This window comes from Schistocerca serialis, chromosome 4 (genome assembly GCF_023864345.2).
Source record: "Schistocerca serialis cubense isolate TAMUIC-IGC-003099 chromosome 4, iqSchSeri2.2, whole genome shotgun sequence".
Classification (NCBI taxonomy): Eukaryota; Metazoa; Arthropoda; class Insecta; order Orthoptera; family Acrididae; genus Schistocerca; species Schistocerca serialis.
Window position 1 is genome coordinate 135,094,936 of NC_064641.1, and position 20,783 is coordinate 135,115,718.

General features: G+C 45.2%; 1 protein-coding gene across 1 annotated transcript in view; it reads right to left on the minus strand.

Moving 5' to 3' along the window:
* LOC126473601 (beta-1,3-glucan-binding protein-like) overlaps window positions 1–20,783 on the minus strand; it is a 68,296-nt gene that overhangs the window by 19,306 nt on the left and 28,207 nt on the right. The window contains exons 3-4 of the mRNA XM_050100760.1: window positions 19,324–19,487; window positions 6,339–6,596 (exon numbers count right to left, since the gene is read on the minus strand). Coding sequence (XP_049956717.1) covers window positions 6,339–6,596; window positions 19,324–19,487 — 422 coding nt within the window. The remainder of the gene's footprint in view (window positions 1–6,338; window positions 6,597–19,323; window positions 19,488–20,783) is intronic.

The following is a 20,783-nucleotide window of genomic DNA, read 5'->3' on the forward strand; positions in this document are numbered from 1 at the left end:
ACTCCCTCTATGTTTACTTTCTTGTAGCTGATTAAACGAATGATAATGAAGTGTGTGTGGCATCGGAAAAAAGTGGAGATAAGATATCCGTCAGCAGGTGATAAGACATAATTAGGAAATACCCGAGATTACGTCTGCATCATAATAGTTTGCGTAACAGCATGTTACACATGCAGTAGAGCAGTCAATATAGTTCAAGACTTGACGAATTTTTGATCACACATGTTTGTTCGTTATTGACACAGGTTTGTTGATTTCAGTCCAATGGTCTGCCACTTCTTACGAATCACGAAAATTTTCTGCATTTTCATAAAATAATAAATGTAATTGAAAACAGCTTCCTTAACATTACACGTATGATACCTATATAACTGAATTTCGGCAAACGTATACTTTTGTTTGTAAAGGATAGATGGAATTACGAGATGATATACTGCTGAAAATGGTAAGTGCGTTGTGAAATTAATAAAAAAATGTGACATGCAGCAAGGGAATTGCCAAGCCTTGAGGCTCCAACGTGTTAAGTGATAGTTTAGCTGGTCTGCTGAGAGGTTTTTTGATAGTCGTGCAATTTATTTTGTAAATCGCGCCATTTACACATGACATTGCTGCCGTCAGAGCGGCAGAAGTAGATAACTTCTTTGTTACAAAAGAATTTCACTGTCTTTGAACTTAGATAAAACAAAATAAATGTAATTTCTTACTACCAAAGCCTTACCAAATCGTTCGAAATAAGAGCATGGGAGAACATCAAAAAATAAGGAAAGATTAATCTAAATTGTTAGGTGTTTGTAGTGCTAAGAACCCGAACTGTAAATCGCAGTTACAGATCTCCTTAAACTTATAAGTTCTACAACTTTTGCTCTAAGAATGATGAGTGGATATGAAATTATAAAAAAAGGACATACTATTCCCAAGGCTATTCACTGATTTTTTGTGGCGTCATATTCTGGGACGACTCCCCACTAGGGAAAGTGTTTCTTGCACAGACGCGCATAATGAGGTTAATATGTGGTGTCCAGTCTAGAACATTTTTAACCAGCAGTTTAAACAATAGTTGAGCGTGCTGACAGCAGACTTGTCGAACATTAACTCCCTTATGAACTTTGTTGCCAACAGTCAATGACAGTTGGAGAACAACAATAATATGTACACTCATAAGCCAAAACATTATAACTGCCCACCGTGAGGTTGGATGCTGCCTGGTGACGTTGCGAGCACCTGACGCGCTATGGAAAGTACCTAAGCGCAGAAGAGACGGATGGAGGATTATCCTGGCGAAAATATGAACTGCAAATGGCGAAATCAGCTGAGGTGAGCGACTTTGACAAAGGTCAGATTACTATTACGCAGAGCCAGTGAACGAGTATCTCGGAAACGGTATTACGCAGAGCCAGTGAACGAGTATCTCGGAAACGGCGGTCGAATGTTCACGAGCTTCTGTCGTGAGCAGCTACGGCAAGAGGTAGAAGGACGGTGAAACCACCACTACGCGATAAATGGTTGGACGTCCACGACTCTTCATAGAACGTGGGGTTCGGAGGTTCAAAACATGGTTCAAATGGCTCTGAGATGGGACTTAACTTCTGAGGTCATCAGTCCCCTAGAACTTACAACTACTTAACCCTAACTAACCTAAGGACGTCACACACATCCATGCCCGAGGCAGGATTCGAACCTGCGACCGTAGCGGTCGCGCGGTACCAGACTGTAGCGCCGAGAACCTCAAAATGGTTCAAATGGCTCTGAGCACTATGGGACTCAACATCTGTGGTCATCAGTCCCCTAGAACTTAGAACTACTTAAACTTAACTAAGGCCATCACACACATCCATGCCCGAGGCAGGATTCGAACCTGCGACCGTAGCGATCACGCGGTTCCAGACTGACGCGCCTAGAACCGCACGGCCACACCGGCCGGCGCCTAGAACCGCTCTGCCACCCCGGCCGGCGGGTTCGGAGGCTTCTCTGCTGTGTAAAGTGGGATAGATGGTAATCTGTGGCATCCCTGCCGAAAGAGCGCAATCTTGGTGCACGCACAAGTGTTTCGGAGCTCACCGTTCATTGTACATTATTGACACGGAGCTGCGCAGCAGACCACGCATACGTGCTGACATGTTGATCCAATGGCATCGTCAGTTATGATCGCAGTGGGCATGGTCCATCGGGATTTTAAGGTCGATCAATGGAAACACGTCGTCTCTTCGGGAGAATCACATTTTTGCTACACTAGGTCGCTAGTCGGCTACACAAACGCGTTCATCGAGGTGAACGGCGGCTCGAAACGTGCAGCGCGCCACAGACGCAGGATGATGAGAGCAGTAATATTCTATGGGAGACGTTCTCCTGCGCTTGCAAGGGACCTGTGACCATAACCGAAGACACGCTGACAGCTGCGAATCACGTGCATCCCTTCATACTGGATGTCTTCCCCGACGGTGACATCACCTTTCAGCAGTATAATAGTGTGTGTCTCGGAGGCAGAACCTTGCTTTGAGAAGCATTACAGTGAACTCACGTTGATGTCCTGGCGACCACATTCGCCTGATGTGAATCCTATGGAACCCACCTGGGTCGGTACACAAATGAGCGGCCTGTTATTTGCGCGTATTTCATGAGCTGTGCGTAGACGGCTAATGCCACATACCTCCACAAACCTATCAACAAACTGTCGGATCCCTGATACGCAGAACCAGTGATGTATTTCGGTTCAAAGAAGGACAAACAAGCTATTAAGCAGGTGGTCATAATGTTTTCGCTCATCAGTGTATACACCAAATTCTACCCACCTCTGGCACAGTGCAGAAAGTAGTGAGGTAGTTGGCGATTAAAATGTTTGACCAGTTAACTAGTGATGTGAAACACTCAATAGATAGTACGAGGGTTATTCCAAAAGTAAGGTCCGATCGGTCGCGAAATGGAAACGACTATGAAAATCCGATAAAGCTTTGCACAGATGTGTTGGGTAGTGTCTCTAGTATAACCCCAGTTAGCATCACGTCGCTCTTCTCATTTCTGAGCTCGCAGTGAGTGCGTAAAGATGTCTAGAAAATAGTGTCTGCCGCCAAGTACGAGGGCCTGGTGAGAAATTTCGCCTGAAGCTATGCAGCTAACATTACATAACTGTCGTGCTGTTTCTTCTTCAAGACAATTCTCAGCCGCATTCTGCAGGGGCAATGAAGATGCTCCTGCATCGTTTTCAAATGGAAATGTGAGATTACCCACAATACAGTCCGCAATTGTCTCCCCCTGAGTTTCATCTCTGGTCACATGAACCGCTGTCTTTGAAGACAACATTTTGACACAGACAACAAGGTGTAGGCCAGCGTGGAGAATTGGCGGAAAGCACTGGCGACTGCCTTCTATGATGAGGCTATTGAAAAGTTGGTACAACGCTATGACAAAAGTCTAAGTCAGAACGGCGACTACGTAGAGAAGTAGTTGAAAGGTGTAGCTAATTGTTACAAGTAAAACATTTCTGATGTTCACTGTGGTTTCAATTTGGCAATCAATCGGACCTTACTTTTGGAATAACCCTCGTAAAGTAACTTCAGACAGAAACTGAGAACATATGTGCCGCCAATTCCTTATATTGGCTAGACGAACGTTTGGATGAAGCAAGAGAGTTTAGAAACTAATGTCGTCGCACGCTAAGAACATAGCCCAACAAGTGTGGCGCGTTGTCAGAGGAGAGTACATGTTCTAGGGTTTCCTGCTGCCAGAGTTCTGCTGCGGTACGGATAACACACAGTGTGCGAGTGAAAAGGTGCGATAAAAGGGAACATACTCAACAGTTGAAGTAAGTGGGACAGTACGATTCTTGTGGGGAAACGGCTAAATTGCACACAGAGTTGCCGTGAAATCCTGGAAGTCCACGGACCAGTTGCAGCGGCACGTCCAACAGTAGTGCAATACTTGACAGTGAAATACAACATTAATGGAATACTTGAGTGAGGCCGCACAGACGTTGGTGATACTGATCAGGAGGGAGGAACCAACGACGACATTGTCCAGACTATCATTTGGACAGTCTGAAAGAACATGTGGATGGAAAGATTTTCCAACGTTCACACAGCGGTTCTCGAAAGGATCCGTGACAAATCGTCGAGGAAGCGAATTATTGCTAGAACGCTCCGACCGGTGACTACAGAGACTAGGCACTTATGTTGAAAGATAGTGTCATGAATCTGTGTCGCTTGGAAGTGTAGTACAGCAATCAATGAAAGTTACTTGGCCTGTAATTATAATGTGCAACTTAGTTTTTGAAGTCTCCTTATATATATACACTGTTCAGCCAGAATATTGTGACCATCGACCTACTATCGATGTAAACCCACCCAGGCGATAGCAGCGTCATCTGGCGACGACTGACTGCTAGTCAGACACACGCACGGTGCATGTAGTATCAGTCAGCGTGCTGTCCATGTGTAGAACAGGGAAGGTGCGCGATCGATCTGAATTTGATCTAGGGCAGATTGTGATGGCCCAGAGGCTTGGCATGAGCATTCCGGAAACTGCACAACTTGTCGGATGTTCGAGCATTGCTGTGGTGAGTGCCTTCAACACGTGGCTAAACGAAGGTGCAACCACGTCCAGATGTCGTGGGTTTGGGTGGCCACCTCTCATTACGAATGTCGGACGTCGTAGGCTGGGCAGACTGGTAAAACAGGACAGACGGCGATCTGTGGTGGGACTAACATCAGACTTTAATGCTGGGCAGAGTACAATTGTGTCTGAACATGCAGTGCACCGAACACTCCCAACGATGGGCCTTCGCAACCGACGACCCACGCATGTGACAATATTAACACCAAAAAATACAGAACCACGACTGAAATTGGCACTTGATCATCGGCACTGACTTTGGCGCAGTTGCAGACAGTTGCATGGTATGATAAATCCCGATATCGTCTTCATCGTGCCGATGACAGGGCGTTTATCCGTCATCTTCAGGGGAACAGCTCCTTGACACCTGTCCTGCAAGATGGAGATCAGATGGCGGAGGCTCCATAATTCTATGGAGAACACTTATGTGGGCATCCATGTGTCCAGTAGAGCTCGTGGAAGACACCATGACGGCCCAACAGTATCGTATAATGATTACAGACCATGTACAGCCCTTCATGACGATCATGTTTCCCGAAGACAGTGTCAAGCTTGAACAAGATAATGCGCCATATCGCAATTCGAGTAGTGTAAAGGAGCGCCTCGTGGAACACAGTGGCGCGTTCCAGTTGACGTCTTGGCTCCCCAGTTAGCCAGATCAGAACCCAATCGAACACATCTGGGATGTAATTGAACATGGCGTCAGAGCTCTTCGCCCCTTTCCCCGGAATTTATGGAATTAGGTGACTTTTGACGCTAACTCCTTCTAGCGACCTACCAACCCTTTATTACTTACATGCCACGACGCGTCGCATTTGTTATCCATGCGAAAGGTGGACATACTGCTACTAATAGGTAGGCTGTTATAATGTTCTGACTGATCAGTGTAAATGATAAGAGTAGCAATTCTGTGTATCGGGTTCGATGGCCGCTATGGAGTGTTAGTGATGTTCGCCTTTAGTGCTAATACGAGGGCTGTCCAGAAAGTAAGTTCCGATCGGGCGCTAAATGAAAATCACAGTGAAAATCAGAAACATTTTATTTGCAAGAGTTAGCTACACTTTTCAGATACTTCTCTGCATAGTCTCCGCTCTGACTTAGACATTTGTCGGAGCGTTATACCAAATTTCCAGCACCATCGCCATAGAGGACAGGCGCCTGTGCTTTCAGATAATTCTCTACGATGGTCTATAGCGCGTAGCCTGCGCCCAAGTGTTGTCTTTGTATCCAGCGTTTCAAGTGAACACAGCCAATTAGGGCTATGCTGTGGGTGATAACTTCCCACCGAAAATGCTGCAGGAGCATCTTCACTGCCCCTGCAGAGTGCGGCTGAGAACTGCCATGAAGAAGGAAGTGCTTGGCAGTTGTGTTAAGTGGGCTGCGTTCATTAAGGCGAAGCCTCTCAGCGGACCCTTCTACTTTGCGGGAGACATTGTTGTTCTAGGCACCTTTACTCGCTCACAGTGTGCTCACAACTGAAAAGGGTGTCTTAGTGCAATTGACGGTCATACTAGAGACACTCCCCAACATGTCTGTACAAAGCTTCATCAAGTTTTCACTGTGGTGTCCATTTCGCGACCGATCGGAACTTACTTTCTGGACAACCCTCGTAGTAACAATCTTTTAAAAATAATTTAGTCTCTTGATCAAAACATAATCAAAACCTTTCGTTTTTGCCCCTGGGACAATTTACCCTTTAGAGGAACCACTGCTCCAGAGCGACTTGTACCCACCTGGCGTCCACTCGAGCTGGTAGGAGTGGAAGTCCTTGTCGTAGCCCTGGCCGGCGGCGCTGTTCTGCGAAAAGCTGGCCGACTGGTAGGCGTCCACGGGGTAGTAGGGGCCAAAGTGCAGCGTCGAGGCGACCTGCTCGGCGCCGATGTTGACGTTGTCCACCGTCAGCCCCAGGTTGCCGCGAGACTCCATCAGGTCGATCTCGCCCGACGCCGGCCACCCGCCGTATTTGTTGTTGCGTGGCAGCAGCCAGATGGCTGCAAAACAGAAAAGTGAGTGCCCGGTAATACTACTTTATCTACTCGTACTTGTTTCATCTAGTAAGAGGGCAGTCTACAGGCCTTCTGTTACTTCCAACTTGACTGCCCTAGCAGGGTGAAGCTACGATATCTTGTAAAGTACCAGATTCGCTTGCAACACGACCCTTTACAGAAATGAACGACTCGATCCATAAGTTGTGGATGTGATAATGGTCATAGCTGCAGTTGATAACTTTGTCATTCTTAATTTTAATACACTGCCGAGAGAAAAATTAGTACACCCACAGAGTCGACGTGGATTTTGATACGATGACAACATATGCCACCTGGGGGATGATAGACGTACCGATAATGGTTTCAACATTGTCCGCCAACAGACTGCGCAGTGGCATAGCTACCAGAGTGTCATCTGTGTCTACCCTTCAATATGGAATGCCCACAGGAAGGAGGCTCAGTGTGGGGCAAATGTGTGCGGCAGGTAGGTAACTGTGCCACGGAAATGCACCCATGCTTCCTACGCCCAACTGAGCAAGTTGGATCAAGTTGTTGCCAGACAACTAGCACATGCTGCGTCATTTGTGTAACGATGCTGGTGTCAGCACTCACGCGAAAAACATTCTCACACCTGCAGACGAGGTTCTGGACGTCTACGCAGCTCAAACGCCCGCCAGTATCGTCGTAGTGTAAGGGAAGCAGTGGCAGACCGCACAGCTACCACAGCAACGGTAAGAGGGTTTGTGAGCCCTAACTTGTCAACACGAACTGTTGCGAACCGGTTATTACCAGTGGGACTACGGGCACGCACATCTCTAGCCCGTCTTCCACTCACGCCACAGCATCGACATGCATGGCTCGACTGGTGCCATCAGAGGATAACTTGGAAGATGGAATGGCGCGCCGTGGTCTTAAGCAATGAACACAGATTCTACCTGTATGCAAGTGACGGTCGTCGCACATACGATGTAAACCTCATGAGCACTGTCTCGTAGACTGCATCTGCCCAAGACGTACACAGGCTTTATGGTCTGGGATGCGATAAGCTACAACTCCCGTTCATCTTTGGTGTTTCTGGAGGGGACGCTAACTAGCGCTCGCCAAGTGCAGAAAGTTGTTAGACCCGTTCTTCTGCTGTTCTTGCAACAGGAAGATGATGTGTTTTTCGAACAGGATAATACGGACCCACCAACACCTCGTATAGAACAAACGTGAGCTGTTCGAGAAGGCGTGGCACAATGTATCCCAGGAAAGTATTCACCATCTGTACCATCGCCTGGAGGTTACACCATGTAATAATATGTGTGTTTCAGCATGGTTCGAGCCTGGACCACAGAACTGCTTGATCTGTAAATATAATCATTTAATGTACTCCATATGCACTGTTGCTGATGATGGTCAAAGGAGAGAGGGTATAAAATGTAGACTGGCAATGGCAAGGAAAGCGTTTCTGAAGAAGAAAAATTTGTTAACATCGAGTATAGATTTAAATGTCAGGAAGTCGTTTCTGAAAGTATTTGTATGGAGTGTAGCCATGTATGGAAGTGAAACGTGGACGATAAATAGTTTTCGAAATGTGGTGCTACAGAAGAATGCTGAAGATTAGATGGGTAGATCACATAACTAATGAGGAGGTATTGAATAGAATTGGGGAGGGGTTTGTGGCACAACTTGACCAGAAGAAGAGATCGGTTGGTGGGACATGTTCTGAGGCATCAAGGGATCACCAATTTAGTACTTGAGGGCAGCATGGAGGGTAAAAATAGTAGAGGGAGACCAAAAGATGAATACACTAAGCAGATTCAGGAGGATGTAGGCTGCAGTAGGTACTGGGAGATGAAGAAGCTTTCACAGGATAGAGTAGCATGGAGAGCTGCATCAAACCAGTCTCAGGACTGAAGACCACAACAACAGCGACAACAACATGCACTGTTGCAACAATAAATCTTGAGTGAATTGGAAAACTCAAAAAGGCTGTCCTAATTTTGTTTTCAGCAGTGTGTAACGCTAGCCAACAAATACATTGTTCAAAAGAATTAGAAGAACACACGAATCAATGTCCAGTATGTTAAATCAAATCTACTCTCATACAGACGGTATCTTTGGTATTATTGCATTTCTTCAGATCTTCGTTTGCAATGTATGTAACAGTTAAAATCGTTCGCCATGTATTGGCTGTTTCGTGTAAGTGTAAGGTGATCTTTCAGAAGGTAGGGAGTACCATTGTCCTAGTGTTTTCTAGTGAAGTACACAGATGGCAGGTTTCATTTGTGGATGTTGTGTTCAACCGAGCACATGCAATGCGACAGCTTAATGCAGTACAAGTTGCAATTGAGCCGTAGTAAAGTTAGCTTTGAAAAGCGCGCCGCAGCGCGTAGCGTGAAGCAGTCTCCCTCCGTTTTCTGGCGGTGGCCCCGTTGTCGCAACTGAAGGCTTCGGTGTCTCCCTCTAGCGGGAAAGGGGAAAAGTGGGCTGTTCGCGTGGGTTTAAGAAGTGGCTGTATGGGCTCTCGTGGAGAGTTGGCAGTCGGGCATCAAGAAGCGGCTTCTCTGCCGGTGATAAGAGGGACAGCACGAAGACCGAGGCATCAGCGTAAGCGACGCGAGCAGCGGCTCCGTTGTATGGGGCATTAACTGGTCGTCGCGAAAGGAATATTCCTGAGCGTGGGTCCACAAGGGGCCTAATCTGCAGTTCGGCCGTATGCTGTCGACCGGCGAGGAGGTTCTGAAAATCGGCGCGCCTTCCTGCGTCCGTTGTAACGGCTGGCAGCGGGCGGCTGTGTTGGTTCAGTCCTGGGAGTCGTAACGCACCAGAAGTTGAGTATTGATTGTTAACATATTTTATGAAGTTTAATTCAATTCAATTTACTTATTCTTGTTAGTTATACCAGCCGTATTATTGGGGGTTTCCCGCCATTCATTCTCGTCTGCTCACTCGCAGGAAGGTGGTAATATTAGAAAGGGTTATCCGTTTGTCCCCTATTGAAGACGAAAGGGGGGAGGGGGGAGTGAGAGTAAATCTGTGGTTTGTTCCCCTCCCAGCTTACCTACGGGTTATTCGACTGTTAGCCTCTGCCATGCCTGTGAAAGTCTAAGGCACCAATGGCTGTAGTGTTTAATATGCAAGGCACTAAGACCTGATCCATTCTCTCGCCTGCCATAACTAGTATTACTAAACTCACGAGTAAAAGGTACTCTAAGAAAGAAGAAAAATACCTATTGCCTCGTGGTAAGAACTAGTCAGTTGCATAACGAATTTCTGCTCATCTGGAAGCTGTAACTTACGTAAATTTGTGTTTATGTATATTTGAATATAATCAAGCAAGGTTGTTAATGTACGCCGTAGTGGATTTTTTTATATTGTTTCTAGTCAGCAAAAACTGTTGTGTTTTTCCAATTCAGTACCTTTTAAGGCTTTTACTCAAGGTGCTTATGTGTTTTATACAGGTAGTTGGTTATTAGTGTGTTTTCTTCCCATGCAAAAGTTTTGCCATTTCATTGTGGGTAGAAATTGTTGCCTTGAAAGGAGAATGTTGTAAAAGTCCGCAAGTCCTACCTTGCGAGCGCGTGTGTTTGCCGTAAGTTAACTGGCAGAAATTCGTAAAATTTGTTTTTTTATATATTTTGGATATGTTAATGTTATTAAGCGTGAGTCCCCCCCGTGTGGTGTGCATGGACTCATGCGTTTTGGTTTTTCTATTTTGAGAACTTTTGTAAACAGGATTGTCTTTATATGTTGAAGACTAGTTACATTCTGCGCCATTTAATTAGCCTGAGTGAGGCTGTTGTGGGCGGCTGTAGCTACGGTTGTTGTAACCAAATGGGAAATTTTTCTGCCCAAGGGTGAAGTCATATATATTCAAATTGTATTTATTTATTAATCGAGTTAAATTCACCTGTAATTTAGCTGAGCTTGAAATATTATTCAGCGTCGCGTTGTATACGTTAAATTGCTTGCCTGTACTTGTCTTTTACTGGCGTGAAATTTTTTTATAATAATTTAAAGGTCCTTTCCTATCGTAAATTGTGACTTATTCGTTAAATGATACTTTTTTTTTTTAATATCGTAAGGTCTTGCACCAAATTTGAATAAAGAGTGTTACTGAAAATTGTGAGTAATTTCGCAAGTTATTCCTTGGCACCTACTTCCACTTTACATTTTGTGTATTAATTGTGATTAATAACCTTTGGTGAACCAGTAGTAATTTTACGGTTCAGCAATGGCGGTCTGTTTGCAACGAAAAGGATAGACTTTCCGTCACGTTGCTGCAGATGGCTGTTTCTCTCCACCCCTCATCCAAGGTTGTGGACACTCTACACAGGGTGAGTTGGACAAGGTCACCGAAGCATTACAACCCCACTTCGAGACCGATACTCGGCCATCTCAGCGTTGCGGTGAAGCACAGATACCTTCAGAGCAGTGCAGGACAGTCACAGAAAGGCCACTGGAGTCACAGTGTCCGATCAGACTGTAATGAACAGGTTAATAGGAAGGATGATCCAACCCATGCGTCCTGTTAGAGTACCCCTCTTGATACAACAACATCTTACAGCTCGTCTTCAGTTCTGCCATCCCCATGTCAGTGGCGAAACGTGTTATTAACAGAAGAGTCCAGAGATCCTCTGACGCAAGGTGATGGCCGTGATCATGTGCAGAGACCTATGGTGAGCGGTGTCTCCCAAAGTTGTCCAGCAAATCGATAGATTTCCAAGGTTCTGTGATGGTGTGGGATCTTCAGTTTTGATAGCCATACAGATCTTGTCGTTGTCCATGGTCGCCCTACCGTCAGTCAGTACATCGAACAGATCCTGTTGAACTATGTGGTGACTGCTGTACATTATTCGAGGGCCCATGTGGGTAAGTGTCATCAGGGACGTCTTGCGAAGCCTTGGCACTGAAGTAATGGAATGGCCAGTGGTGAGTCCCGACCTAAACCCCATCGTGCATATGTGGGACATACTTGACAGACTTGTTCGTGGTAGTCCTGCTCCACCCCAGAATCTCCATGTGTTGTGTCATGCTAGAACGTATTCTGACCTCAAACGCAATGAGGCATCTCGAACAGAATGACCTCCTTCATGGCAACCGACATGGATTCTAAAAACATCGATCATGGAAACTCGACTCGTACTCTGAGGATATTTTGGTAGGGAGGACGCCACACGCTGTCTTGGATGGAGACTCATTGCCAAATGTAGAAGCAATTTCCGGTGTACCGCAAGGAAGTGTGTTGTGCCCCTTGATGTTCAAATTGTATGTTAATGATCTTGTGGACAATATTAATAGTAACCCTAGCCGTTTCACAGATGATGCAGATATCTGCAACGAAAAACAGTCTGAACGAAGTTATACAAATATTCAGTCAGTCTTTGATAAGATTTCAAAGTGATGCAATGGCTGGCAGCCTGTGCTCTTCACAATTATGACTACAGTATGAACAAGACGTGGCTGGAATAGCTCAGTTCATACAAATACATGGTATAACACTTTGTAGGGATATGAAATTGAATGACTACATAGGGAGAGTCGTAGGTAAAACTAGAGACTTATTTTTTTGTAGAGTAGTAGGGAATGCAAACAGCACACAAATGAGATCGCTTACAAATCACTCGTGCGGCTCATCTAGAATATTACTCAAGTGTGTGGGACCCGTGCCAAATAGGGGTAACCGAGGATACTGAACGTATGCAGGGAAAGACAGCACGAATGGTCACAGGATGGATGACCCGTGGAAGATTGTCACAAACATGCTGCGTTAACTTAACTGACAGACACTTTAAGATAGTCGCAAAATTTCACGAGAGAGCCAACTTACAGAGTCTGAAGAAGCGGCTTTAAATCTTGATCTAAGGAATTACTACAACCTCCCACATACGGCTCTCACACGGATTGTGAGGACATGATTAGATTAGTTACAGCGCGTATGGAGGCATTTAAACAATTATTGTTCCCACGCTCACTAAATGTGTGGTGCGGAAGAAGTCCTGATAACTGGTACAAAGCGAGGTACCTACTGCCATGCGCTTCACAGCAGGCAGCAGATTATAGTGTAGATAAGAATGTAGATCCTGAGTCACAGAAATAGGAATGCTTACTCGTAAGCAATTACGTCGCGAAATGACAATTTTATGTAGCTTTAATTACTATGAGGTCGGATGTGTTTCAAATTCTTTATCCTCGGTAATAACATTTGAAATAAAAAACGCCCTGATGTTGTTTCATGGAAGACGTTAAGTTTTGCTTCATTGTAAAAAAGTAATACCGACATCAAACTTTCGTGTCAGTGAGAAATATCTGTTCTCGTCGAAAAGCAACAGTTAATAATACCTAAGAAGAAAAAATATTTTGTAAACGTCACGTAAAATCGTACAAAAAGCAACTAAAGATGATAAAGATATTATACTGCTCAACAACACTGCAGTATTGTGCAGTAAATTAACTACTCTTTTCGATTGATAAATTACACTTGCAAAGTCTCGACATTTCCAGACAAGTGTTAAGTTACTGTCTGTTTCGCTAGCATACAGATAAGTCCTCAAAACAAAGATTTTAATATGGGCTCTAGGTATCCCTCAGGTGCAGCACGAATCGTCTGGCGGAACAGAATACTGTTTACTACACGATCTGAAGGCTCTGACGGCGGTTCCTTTTGTTCTTCACGAACGGCTGTGGACATCGATCGCAGTATCGCACTGACCTGAACAGCGAATGGCGTGCTGCCACTTGCTTACTTTACGTGCTTCTCGAGTGATCAAAGAGCTGAAGGACGCTAATGTAATGCAGAATTTGCTGTACGTGAACTGAAATTCAATTTTATTTACCTCTTGAACACGTAAGATGTTTGGAACTGAAACGACGACACTGGAAACCTATACTATTTCTCACTAATTTTTTGCTTTTGTAATACGCTCTAAGGCAAGAAAAAACGACGCGCAATGAAGGAATTATCTAAATTGGGCGAAAATTGGTAAATGTGATGTACAGGCACAGAGTAAGAAATGACTACAATTTCAGAGAAAATGGGTGAGTCATTCAAAGGAAGGAACTTCACAAATCGACCAAGTCAATAACGCTTTGGTCCACTTCTGGCTCTTATACAAGCAGTTATTCGGCTTGGAATTAGTTGAAAGAGTTCTTGGATGTCCAACTGAGGCACATCATCCCTACCCAATTGGCGCGTTAGAGCGTCAAAATCCCGAGATGCTTGGAGGGCCATACCAATAATGGTCCCAACTTTCCCATTTGGGGAGAGACCTGACGACCTTTCTGGCCAAGATAGGGTTTGGCAAGCAGGAAGACAAGCAGTTGAAACTCTCGCCGTGTGCGGTTGGGCATTATCTTGCTGAAATGTAAGTCCAGGATGGCTTGCCTTGACGGGCAACAAAACTGTGCATAGAAGATCATCCCGCGGACGACAACCAAAGTGGTTCTGTTATGAAATGAAATGAAACACCAGACCATCAACGCTGGTTGTCTGGCCTTATGGTGGACGACAGTCAGGTTGGTGTCCAGCCACTATCCATAACGTCTCCAGACATGTATTAGCTGGTCATTGTGGTTCAGTTCCAAGAGGGACTCGTCACTGAAGACAATTCTGCTCCTGTCAATGAGGTTACAGGCCGAAGACGTGTCTAGAGTCGCCCCAGGGAGCGTTGGGATAACAACTTGATTGTCAAACGACATAACGTCCGACAAACAGTAACGATGGCTCCAATTTATTTTCATAGCAGCACCCCTTTTGTATGTCATCCACGTCACTACAGCACGTCGATGATATACCACATCCGTTTTGTTGCCATTAATGGTAAGCTATCCTTGGCTCACATTTCAGCAAGATAAAGGCCGCCTGCTTGCGGCGAGAGCTTTTACTGCTTGTCTTTGTGCTTGTAAACACCATCTTGGTCAGCAGGGTGGTCACATTTTTCCCCAGCTGGGAACGATTGTAGCATTACAGGCAGGGCCCTCCTATCAGCTCGGGATTATTACGATCTAATGCGCCAATTTGACAGAATTTGGCACGACATCCGTCAATAGGACAACTGGCAACCCTGTCAATTAATTGCAAGTCGAATAATTGCTTGCATAAGGGGCAGATTTGGACCAGCGCGTTACTGACTTGCACAATTAGTTAAGCTCTTTCTCTTGAATAAATCAACCACTTCTTCTGAAATTGCAATTATTTTTTCGTATGTATATGTAGATCGCATCTGAGGATTTCTGCCCCATTCAGATGCTTCCTTCATGTTGCGTCGTTTTTCGTCTTTATCTACATTGCACAGGATGTTTCAAAAAGAATATACGTATTACAAAGTATTATTTTGTCCAAACTATCGGTCTCTGCATCTCGGTTAGGCTTTTGGAGAAACGAATACATGGTCTAGTTTATATTAATTTCCGCTAGATGTCAGTTGTCTTCTGTTTTGCTTGGTAATCGTCATATCTTTAAAATGGCTACTCCGCAGCAGAAGTAATTTTGTATTCTCGAGTTTGCGAAGTGCAATTCCGTGATTACAGTGCCAAGACGTTTCAGGTTAAGGTATCAAATTGATCCTCCGAATGGGTGAAACATTATCAGATGATATCGATAGCTTCTAGGTGCAGGATGTCTACGTAAAGGAAAGAGTCCTGGCCGCCCTCGTGTTTCTGAAGAAAATGTTGTACGAATTCAAACTGCTTTCCAACGTAGTCCTTCAAAATCAACTCGTCATGTCAGCCGGGAATTACAGCTGCCTACAACAACAATCTGTTGTGTTTCGAGACGTCGGTTGGTTATGAAACCGTACGAGTTACAGCTGTTACAAGCTCTGCGTCCTGATGACAAACGCAAACGTGTGACTTTTTGTAACGAGATTCTTGATGCTATTGACAATGACGAAACTTTCGCATAACGCATCGTGTCCAATGATGAAGCGACTTTCCATGTTATTGGTCAGTTAAACAAACACAATGTTCGAATTTGGGGGCCTAAGAACCTACATGCAGCCATGTACGAGATTCGACCAAAGTCAGTGTGTTTTGTGCGATATCCCGATTATCTGTTTACGGCTCATTCTTGCTTGATGGAAACACGGTTAACAGTCAGCAGTATCTGGCTATGTTACAAAACTGGTTGTTTCCGAGGCTGCACGAAGACAACTTCATTTTTCAACAAGATGGAGCGACCCCTCACTGGAGTCCTCAAGTGCGTGAATATCTGAATGAAACTCTACCGAACCGTTGGATTGGTCGTCAAGGAGCTGGCGACTTAGCATGTCTCAGTTGGGCTCGACGGTCACCAGATTTGACACTTTCTGACTTCCTCCTATGGGGTTTCGTTAATGACAACGTTTATGTACCACCACTCCCACAGAAAAAAATGGTTCAAATGGCTCTGAGCACTATGGGACTTAACATCTGTGGTCATGAGTCCCCTAGAACTTAGAACCACTTAAACCTAACTAACCTAAGGACATCACACACATCCATGCCCGAGGCAGGATTCGAACCTGCGACCGTAACGGTCACGCGGTTGCAGACTGAAGCGCCTAGAACCGCACGGCCACACCGGCCGGCCCACTCCCACAGAACCTGGAAGAGTTAAAGAACCGGATCCGTACTGCCATAACATCAGTGACGGAGGACATGCTTTCCCGAGTATGCGAGGAATTTGAATATCGATGTGATACTGTTCGCGTTGGTGATGGAGGACATATTGAACATCTGTAATCTGAACTTGAGAGGTTCGTAAACATGTGTGTAAAGTTTCATATTCATATTCGTAAGTTTAGTAAATATATATATATATATATATATTCGAAATACGTATATTTTTTTGAAACACCCTGTATCTGTTAGTGGAGAGGTTGTGAGATATATATATCTCACATGTTGGAACTTACGTTAAATTTACTTCCTAGTACAGAGAGTGAAGCACGTAATAGACATGGTCCGATAACAGTGTAGCTTAGATTAGAATTGTTCGTTGGTGTTGTTCGTGGTCAGTGTCGTTATCAGACCTAGTAGGTTACGTAAGGGGCGTGAACAACGTCAGATGCTATTACTGTGAAGGACATGGATATGTCATATACAGTGGTTTCAGCACCTGACCTAGGGATTTCTGTTGTGGGAATGAAGAAAACCGTAATACTTTTTCATTTGCGTCTGTCATCCAAGAACAAGTAATGGCCTCCCAGCAACATTTTGTGTCATTCGTCACCGATCAGCTGGACTACGTATTTACTGTCCCATGTATAAATTGCAGTCTTCACCACAACGCAAATGGCTGCATCTGGAGTCGTGTCATGACTGGGAAGAATGGAATATCGACGAGTTGCTTCCCATTGTGTCCAGTGATGAATTGCGGTTCTGCATACCCCTGATGTCCACTTTTGAGTATGGTAGCGGCCCACAGGGAAATCCCATTCTCCCAAAGTTTTGGAGAGGCATGGTGCAACGAGTCATTGTATATGAATTCAAGACACATCTGGTAGTATTTGAGAGAACTCTGGCGGCGCAACAGTATGTTACACACATCCTATGTCCTCATGTGTTACTTCTCACACAACAGTGTCTTGAGGCCACTTTTCAACAGGGCAGTACATGTCGTCACATGGCACGTGTCTTTGTGAACTGTCTATATGATGTTCAGGTGCTCTTTTGGCCAGAAAGATCCCCAGATCTCTCCTCAATAGAAAGTGTATGGGGCCAGCTCGCTAGTCTGCTCCATCACATTGCCAGTATCCAGGATATCAGAGATCGGTTACAACAGTTGTGGGCCAGTTTGCCTCAGGAGAGGACACAACGGCTTTAATGCACCATTCACAGTTGAATTAGTGCATAAATCCAGACCAGAGGGACTGCTACGTCGTACTGACAGGTTGGCTCACACTGGGAAGTTGTCTGTAACGTTGACTCGATTTTGCTATTACATAAATACATAAATGAAAGGATATGAAATACTCTGTCAACCAGTGAAGTTTCATTTCGTTTCCTCTTCCTGGGTGCTTTTTTTTGTTTTTTTTTAATGGCATTGTATACAGGGTGTTACAAAAAGGTATGGCCAAACTTTCAGGAAACATTCCTCACACACAAATAAAGAAAAGATGTTATGTGGACATGTGTCCGGAAACGCTTAATTTCCATGTTAGAGCTCATTTGAGTTTCGTCAGTATGTACTGTACTTTCTCGATTCACCGCCAGTTGGCCCAATTGAAGGAAGGTAATATTGACTTCGGTGCTTGTGTTGACATGCGACTCATTGCTCTACAGTACTACCATCAAGCACATCAGTACGTAGCATCAACAGGTTAGTGTTCATCACGAACGTGGTTTTGCAGTCAGTGCAACGTTTACAAATGCGGGGTTGGCAGATGCCCATTTGATGTATGGATTATCACGGGGCAATAGCCGTGGCGCGATACGTTTGTATCAAGACAGACTTCCGGAAGGAAGGTTTCCCGACAGGAAGACGTTCGAAGCAATTGATCGGCGTCTTAGGGAGCACGGAACATTCCAGTCTATGACTCGCGACTGGGGAAGACCTAGATCGACGAGGACACCTGCAATGGACGAGGCAATTCTTCGTGCAGTTGACGATAACCCTAATGTCAGCGTCAGAGAAGTTACTGCTGTACAAGGTAACGTTGACCACGTCACTGTATGGAGAGTGCTGCGGGAGAACCAGTTGTTTCCGTACCATGTACAGCATGTGCAGGCACTATCAGTAGCTGATTGGCCCCCACGGGTACACTTCTGCGAATGGTTCATCCAACAGTGTGTCAATCCTCATTTCAGTGCAAATGTTCTCTTTACGGATGAGGCTTCATTCCAACGTGATCAAATTGTAAATTGAGAGACGAGAATCCGCACGCAATTGAGCAATCACGTCATCAACACAGATTTTCTGTGAACGTTAGGGCAGGCATTGTTGGTGATGTCTTGATTGGGCCCCATGTTCTTCCACCTACGCTCATTGGAGCACGTTATCATGATTTCATACGGTATACGCTACCTGTGCTGCTAGAACATGTGCCTTTACAAGTACGACACAACATGTGGTTCATGCATGATGCAGCTCCTGCACATTTCAGTCGAAGTGTTTGTACGCTTCTCAACAACAGATTCAGTGACCGATAGATTGGTAGAGGCGGACCAATTCCATGGCCTCCACGCTCTCCTGACCTCAACCCTCTTGACTTTCATTTACAGGGGCATTTGAAAGCTCTTGTCTACGCAATCCCGGTACCAAACGTAGAAACTCTTCGTGCTCGTATTGTGGACGGCTGTGATACAATACGCCATTCTCCAGGGCTACATCAGCGCATCAGGGATTCCATGCGTCGGAGGGTGGATGCATGTATCCTCGCTAACGGAGGGCATTTTGAACATTTAATGTAACAAAGTGTTTGAAGTCACGCTGGTACGTTCTGTTGCTGTGCGTTTCCATTCCATGATTAATGTGATTTGAAGAGAAGTAATAAACTGAGCTCTAACATGGAAAGTAAGCGTTTCCAGACACATGTCCACATGACATATTTTCTTTCTTTGTGTGTGAGGAATGTTTCCTGAAAGTTTGGACGTACCTTTTTGTAACACCCTGTATGTATAACAAGAGCGGTCCAAATATCGATCCCTGTGGAACACTTGCAGTGGTGGTTCGCCATCCTGCAGACTCTGCTTCCTCGTCTACATATGTACCCAGAGTGTGGTTAGCGGGCATCTGAGGAAAGCGGCGGCAAGCAGGCCTACTCACCGGGCCAGAGCCAGTCGCCGGCGGGCAACTTGGCGCGCACCTCGACGCGGCCGTAGCGGAAGCTGAAGGAGTTGACGGTGCGCAAGCGCGCCGACGTCACCGGGTTCAGGATGTTGGTAGCAGTGCCGGTGCGCGAGCAGCCGTAGAACGACGGGTTGGTGCACCTGCAACACCAACCGGCATTCTGCTTCAGACCAGTGGGCTTAACACTCAACTGGAGAGATAACATAAAGGTGCTTTCTGCCTAGAAATCCGTGACGGTCTTTGGTGGAGCCGCCATATTGGAAAGTGTCATTCATGGCTGGTTGTAATTTTGCTGCTTGTGACTTTAGAGTGATTATGTTTTGTTTTACAAAAATAGTGCTGTATACAAATGGACGACACGAAGTTGAATTCAATTCGACAAGTAAGTTAAATGCTTAAATATATCGTGAAGGAAATTATGGTCGATAAACTACAAATATCTTTAAAGTCTTTTCAGATTTCGTCACCGGCGCCCAGAACTTCTAAGGGAATGGGCGTGCACAGAACGAAGATAATACTACACTCTGTTGAAATTTAGCGCCATTTGCTACAATCATTTTACAAAAAAGCACCTACATCTTTCGACCAGGAGCTGACACACAGCCGCTAAAAGATGGTGCCATAAATAGTGTGTGTACTTTTCCTTTCGATTTGCAACCGAAAAAACTATTTATTGCTACTGGGTGTATTCATATTGGATATATGCCTCCGTGGTTGAGGTCGCTAATGGATGCCAATTGGGTGGCACTGGTAAGCCGATTGGAATTCTGGTGGTGGAAGAAATTTTCACTGCCAGCATTTGGCTGGCAAGAGGAGGAGAGGTGGCAGCGTAGAGTTTCTGATCACCAGCTCGTTCTCCACCATCCTGAACTAGATTCCAGGCCTCTCCGCAGTGTCTCGTGAAGTGAGGGCATGTGACGCTGTTGATGGTGATCCGTACATCGGCTGGTGACGTTGAGCTCGGTGGCCCCATTGGTGATCTCCGAGAAGAATATGCTATGTGCCGGCGCTGGGTTTCACCCTCTCTCTTCTCTCTTCATTCAAACACATCACACTACACTACACCCACCCACCCACCAACCCAACCACCCACACAGACACACACATCACAGACACCTACACTTAACAGATACACTTGCGCATGCAGCTCTCATACTTTGCAGAGGAAAGGTGCCTGCAGACGCGAAGGATAGGGAAAGTCCTTTCTAATTAGGAGGCTGAACCTGCCCTTCAGAGTCCCATCTATTTGTGCCATACGACTTCACTTTACTTACCTTCATATTAGATTCAAAACAAACACGAAGAAAGCTAATGGTGCTGCATTGTGCCACTATTGTTGTATGAGCAACTCTTAGGAAAACCAATTACATTTGCCAATGTTTAAAATGTTGTACATACTTAATGAATCACGACAAAACAATAAACACAAAATAGAA